This window comes from Zosterops lateralis (genome assembly GCF_965231275.1).
Source record: "Zosterops lateralis genome assembly, chromosome: 11".
Taxonomy (NCBI): Eukaryota; Metazoa; Chordata; class Aves; order Passeriformes; family Zosteropidae; genus Zosterops; species Zosterops lateralis.
Window position 1 is genome coordinate 11,090,629 of NC_139771.1, and position 6,000 is coordinate 11,096,628.

Here is a 6,000-nt window from a genome sequence, read left to right on the forward strand (position 1 = left end):
CAGGTATTCTGATGTTGAGAGCTGCCTGCACACGGCAGGGAACTAGGAACTGTGGAGATTAATTTCTACTTTGTCACTGACACTCCAAATGCACCAAGTAATTTATCATGAGGATCTGCTTTCTGATTTCTTCATAGCTTCACAGTGCCCATATGTGTGAGTGCTGTGATGCGACTTCTTAAAGGGATGTTAAAACAAAGGCAAGGCACATGGTGGAGGAAACTCACAGGGCTTACCCTGTGAAACTAACGGCTGGTTAAATAAATATGTCTTAACTCAGCTGAGGCTTGGCAAACAGCATCTCTGGCAAACACTGAGGGAGGAAGTTCTGCAGGGTCTGGCTTTTCAAGGAGGGAGATTCCTCCGCTGGCTGAGAGCTGAGGCACAGAGCTGGCCAGTGACTGGGGGAGGTGGAGAGCAGGCTGCAGATTCACCAGGCAGCCCCGAGCTTCTGTGCTGGGAAGCAGAGTGAGAAAGAAGGAACAGGACAAAGGAAATGGTGCGTTAGAAAATCTTGCTGAAACTTGCTTGCTCTGGTGCTGGGTGCCAAGGCCTCAGCTCTGTTAGAGGACAAAGACTGGACTCCCTTCTCAGTGGGGGTGAGATTTCTGGAGCAGATCTACTTGCAGAGCTCAGCCCTTTCTCCTCACTTAACTGGAATCAGAACTGGAGAGCTACTGGCTTTCCCAACAGGGCTGCAAAGTGGCAGGCCGTGTCAGCTAAACAGTTAGCATTTTGACTGCAGTTAGCTCCTGAGGAGGGTGCCACAGTACTGGGAAGAATATGAGTTAGTGGCTTGAAGGTCCCATTTACTGTGGGAGGCATGGAAGAAAAAAAGTGCTGTGTACCCTCCAGGTGGACTTGCTGTCAGGACTGAACAGATTGTCATCCCTGTTTGTGCTGGTGAGGAATTTGCCTTTTTATGGACACTATTTTCACATGTAGAGGTGCTGGGCTGGAGCTCATGAAGACTGGAACCTAGTCTTTACTTGGATTGCATTGGCAATGGCATTAAAAATAACCTGCCCTCTGTATGCAAGAAGGGCACTGTTCCCTCTCATCAGACTGGGTGTGGTGCACTCTCCCAAGGCTGCTCATCTCCTGACTTCTTGTTCTGCTAAGACTGCAGCAGAGACCAGCTAATGCCAACTGTGGGGCAGTCATTTTATGAGGAGGCATCAAAACTTTTCAGTCTGAGCCTTGACTCCATTAATTGGGACTATCCTGTCATGTGAGAACAGTGATTGTAAACTGCCTGGACTTGTTGCATATTTGCCTTGCCTGGTGCATATGAAATGATAAGAGTATGGAGAAGAGGTAAAGCTTCTCCTTTTACTGACTCCTTCTGCTCAAGGTAAGTGCTGTAGCAACCTGGTAGCATCTTGCAGAGAGGATTCCAGGTTAGAACAAAATGAAGGAGTGCCAAGTCTGCACTGCCATGGTGCAATGCTGGCTGGACTTAAAACGTGGACAAAGAGTGGGTTTAGTCTCAGAGATACGGTGTCTCTTAGCCCATCAGTTCTGGGTCCAGGCTCAATGTACAAAAGGTTTTGAGGCGGTTTAGAGATCCAGAGTGAGATGGAACCTGATGTTTTTGCACAAGGAATGTTTGTGAGCCTCTAGCTCAATGCATTCCTGGTATGGGGGTAGGTTAGGCTGGAAAGAATTCATTGAGGTTAAGAACTGATTTCGTTTTCTCCTGAAATAAGTAAAAATATCACAGAATCATATAATGGTTTAGTCTGTAAGGGTCCTTAAAAATCATCTAGTTCCAGCCCCGCTGCCATGGGTAGAGACACCTACAACTAGATGAGGTTGAAATATGTAGTTATGATTTTGAACATGAAATTGTGTAACTCTGATATTCTTTAAAAGTGTTTAAAAAAAGAAGTTTTACTGTCTTCCAGAAGGGTTAACCACTGAGTAGCCACAGAAGTGATTTTTTTTTTTTTTTCCCCCCACAAAATGCAGCATTCCTGGACACTTTATTGAAGTGTTACAATGTGAATACAGCAATTTACTTCATTGCAATATTGATTGTTAGTTGTTACTGCTTCATTCATTGCAATTTCCATGAGTGCTATTGGAGTTTTTAAAAGATACTGCTCTGTACATAACTTCTAAGTCAGTAATGGTGAGAAAAATTACCTGGAAAATTAGAGTCAATGGAGTATTATTGGTGGTTCATTTGTCAGATTTCTGCATAACCTTTGTCTAAATAACTTGGTGAACAATTTTCTCTTTATTTTTAAGTCCTTTGAAACTTTTCCAATTCATTGTTGTCAGAGATGGGGCTGTCTTTGGAGATTCAAGGCCAGCATATTCAGTCTACATTGGCCATGTATCAGCCAATATTAGCCTGCTGTGCAGAACCAGCCCAAATGACATCCTCACCTTCGGACAGACAGTGCCAAGTGTACTAGCATCGTTATTTTCTGATGTTTTCCATTCTGATTCACACAGCTCCTCTCCTCAGAAAGGCAAATATCTGGAGAGTAGAACTGAGCTCGAATACAGCCCTAATAAAAATGAGCAATGAGACTGTATGCAGTGAAGTGTTCAGTTGTCTTTCTCTAGTTGGCTTTAGCTGGATCCTCTTAGCATGGATCAGTACTGTCTGCTCTGCAAAAGGGACCTGCATGTCCAGGAGCAGGAGAAGAAAGTAGCCTGTTGATGGGCTTACCCTCTGTGATTCTGCTGTTCCTGTAGCACTGATGCAATGGTGCCATTGTTGCTGCAGGAGAGCTGATTGCCCACATTGTGAAGTGGGATCCAACACTGATTTCTCAGATCCTCAGAGGGAGGGGTGTTACAGTGGTGTTGTGTGTGTTCTCATCCACTGCTGATGGCATTTGATTTCTTTGACATTATAGATGTGATAAGATAAAAAGAGGAAGAGACCACAGCAGACTTTGCAATCTCCATCCTAAAAATGTTGGAAACTTTCTGTCCTATAATAACCCTCAGAAGTTCACAGCTCATATGCAGATACCTGCAGGATCTGAGGAGGTACCTCTTGGCAGGTTTCTGTGGGCAAAAGGTGTCATGATTTTGTTTTGATAAAGGCTGCCAGATATGTCAGGAGTTAGGGTGGTCTCTGAGTCCCCATCTTTCTTTTCATTTCTCTGGTGCTCTTATATTGATCCTGATCCAGGATGAGAGAGTGGAGGGAGCGTGTGTGTGTGTGTGTGTGTGTGTGTGTGTGTGTGTGTGTGTATGTGTGTTTGATGGCAGCTAATCAAAGTGCTCCTGTGTCCTGCTGGGGCAGGACTTTGTGTGGGGCTGCGCTTCCTCTTGTGACCTCACTGCTCCAAGGCTTACCTGGAGCCACAGCTGTTCTCTCCCACCGTAGGCCAATGGATTCACAATCCTGATCATTGCAACTGACTATATGTTCTTAATCACTGAATCAGCCTTATCTTTGCTACCATGAGCTGCTTTGCTTCCACAGTCCTCTCCCCTTAAATATCTTGTGTTTTACAATAGACGAAACCTGATGATTTTTCTGTGGGATTTTCACTCTGCCAATGCTACTCTTTCATTTCTGATGGCAACATTCCCATGTCAAGAGCTGCATAACTAGCTTGCTTTCTTTTTTCTCCTTTTTTCTCCAGGAGCTGTTAGTTAATTCTGGATAAACATCATCTGCCAAAGAGCAGAGGACAGGGACCACAGATGTCCTTGGAAGCCCCAGCATCCTTCTGGACAGACACTGACCAAAACCAGTGCCTTCTGCCCTCCATGACCAAGACAATACAACATGATTCCTCTTCTAACTGCCTGCATGTATCAGTCTCGGTGGACATTCCTGGAGTTGGGAGAAGGGTCCCAGGAGTGGGGGATGCTATAGTTTCTTTTCATTATTTTGCAAGGTAAAGAATTGTGTTGATGCCAGGTGGTTCCAGCAGAGCTTGTAGCTTGGGGTAGTGCCCCAACATAAGCCTGGTTCACTCAGTTCTAATTTTGGTTTCACCAACCTACATCTGAGTTTCAAGAGCTGTTGCCTCGGCTTGTTTGCTCTGGAGAAAGGGGTCCAAAGTATTTGGAGGTAACCCTGAGTAGCTTGTTAGGATTAACTGTTCCTAGCGTGCTCCCATTGGTTACGCCAGCAGGCGCATTCCTTCCCTTCCAGGTTCCCTCCTAAACAATAAAGTGTTTAATGGTTGCTGTGTGCTGTGAGATACTTTCAATCCCATGGGTTTGTGAACTGCTGTTTTCTGCCTATTGCCGATGCCAACAAAAGCTCCAAACAAGCGTGAGGAATAGCAGTATTTCAAGTCACAGTTTATAAATCACAAAACTTGTTCGTATTGGTCCCAGGATGACTGGCTTATTTGAAAGCACTTGGTTGCAAAGTCCTGGCTGAAGGGAACTGGTGTTAGGGAATCGTACTGGAAAAACCTTTGCTTGCTGGCTGCAGAGCCCAAGTTATCTTTTCATGAGCTTTTGCATGCAGTTCCTGCTGTGTCTGTCATAAACCACCACCCCTTTCATCCTTGTGTTCTATGTTGAGCCCTCTTCTTGCTGCTTGAGGAATGGAGGAAGGTGGGTGCCTCTGGAATCTTACTCTCCTAAAGGTAGGTGTGGCAGAATTGCAAACGGCCTGTCAGCAAGCCAGGGGAGCAGGTCTAGTTTGGTAACCTGATTCCTTTTCTCTGGGTAGAGCTTCTCTGTCTGGCAGCATTAGTTTCCTCTGTCCTCTCTGACTGTATCTGACAGGTTTTGAAGAATGTGAACATGGATTTTTGGAGGTCGTGTCAGAGTTTAATGCAGTGTTTATGAAAATGGATGAGAGGGGCTGAGAGTTGTTTTCTGTGTTATATTCTGCTTCGTCTCTTTTTTCTTTAGACAGCAACTTAGTGCTTTACATCTTCATTAAAGCAACAAAATGCCTTTCCTTCTTATTGAGAGCTGATGCCACAACACTTTTCATCCTCAGAAGTGATGTTTCCTTATGCATGGCTTATTTCTGTTTGTCTCAAATCTTGCAAAAATTCCAGCTCTGCATCTTTGTGTAGGTCAAACTTGCTGTCCCCAAGTGAGGAAGAGCAAGTCTCCCAAAATAAGGTACCACAATTAGTGTCCTGTTGGAGCAGGATGGGGTGGGCTTTTGCTGCTGCTCTCATGCCAGCTTTTGGATCTGCTTGGGACAGCCACAGAACTTCGGACTCTGCAGGCAGAGATTTAGAGCACCAAGGTCTGTCCCTGACTAGGTTTGAAATTACTGTTGGTCTGAAGAGAAAAGTATGTATTTTGTCTCTTCCTCATTTTCCTCTTACCCCATCCAGCACTGCCTTGGCATGAGTAATTTGCATGTTATTATTTCAGCTGCCCTAAATTGGGGGGGACTGTGATGCCAGGGCTGATTATTTGGTGGCACTGGGCAATTTTCTCTGTTAGGCAACTGTAATACATTTTCATGTTCTTTTATAATGAGCTTTATTTACCAAATTGGCAATTCCTCTGTTGAGAAATAACTGATTACAGCATTCAGGGAGTTGCTGTCATCTCAAGATACGCAGGTGTCTGTGGAACATAAACAGATGTGATCATTCAGACAGTGAACTCGATAGAGGATGGGGGGGGAAATCAGCCATAAAATCATAAATGTAACAGCTACAGCTAATGTTGGCCAGGTGCATTGCGGCTGTTTGCAGCCCAACAAGGACAAAGTGGCACTCAAAGGCCATCCACTACCTCCAGATGAGGGACTGCTTGATTGCTAACTCAAAATACACCTCTTACCTGTCACTGCATTTCAGTACTGGCTTGCCTAACTCTGTCTCCAAAAGTTTGAGTCTGAGGACAGACATTCACTTGTGGAGCAGCCTTGAAGTGAGAAACTGCTCTGTCCTGTTGTGTTGGGTTTGATTTTAGCTTACTCTGTGCTGAATATCTAAAAACTCCTTGGTGGTCATGTCTGTGGGGACTGTGGTCCCATCTGCCTTTCAGGCAGTCCTTTTCCTTTGGTGTTTCCTAGTGCCCAGGAGCAGTTTTGTT

The 6,000-nt window shown here is 44.9% G+C and overlaps 1 protein-coding gene across 8 annotated transcripts in view; it reads left to right on the plus strand.

Annotated features, from left to right (window-relative positions):
- CHCHD6 (coiled-coil-helix-coiled-coil-helix domain containing 6) overlaps nt 1–4,179 on the plus strand; it is a 109,600-nt gene extending 105,421 nt beyond the window's left edge. For 6 of the 8 annotated variants that reach the window (XR_014590892.1, XR_014590893.1, XR_014590894.1 and 3 more), the window contains 2 exons: nt 2,874–3,019; nt 3,615–4,179. Coding sequence is in view for 1 of the 8 variants with exons in the window: in XM_083869392.1 (XP_083725518.1) it covers nt 3,615–3,638 (24 nt within the window). In the remaining 7 variants the exon portion in view is untranslated. Of the gene's footprint in view, nt 1–945; nt 1,948–2,873; nt 3,020–3,614 lie in introns of those variants that run through there. The other 2 variants (XM_083869392.1, XM_083869391.1) reach the window with 2 other exon arrangements.
- Nucleotides 4,180–6,000: the final 1,821 nt, after the last annotated feature.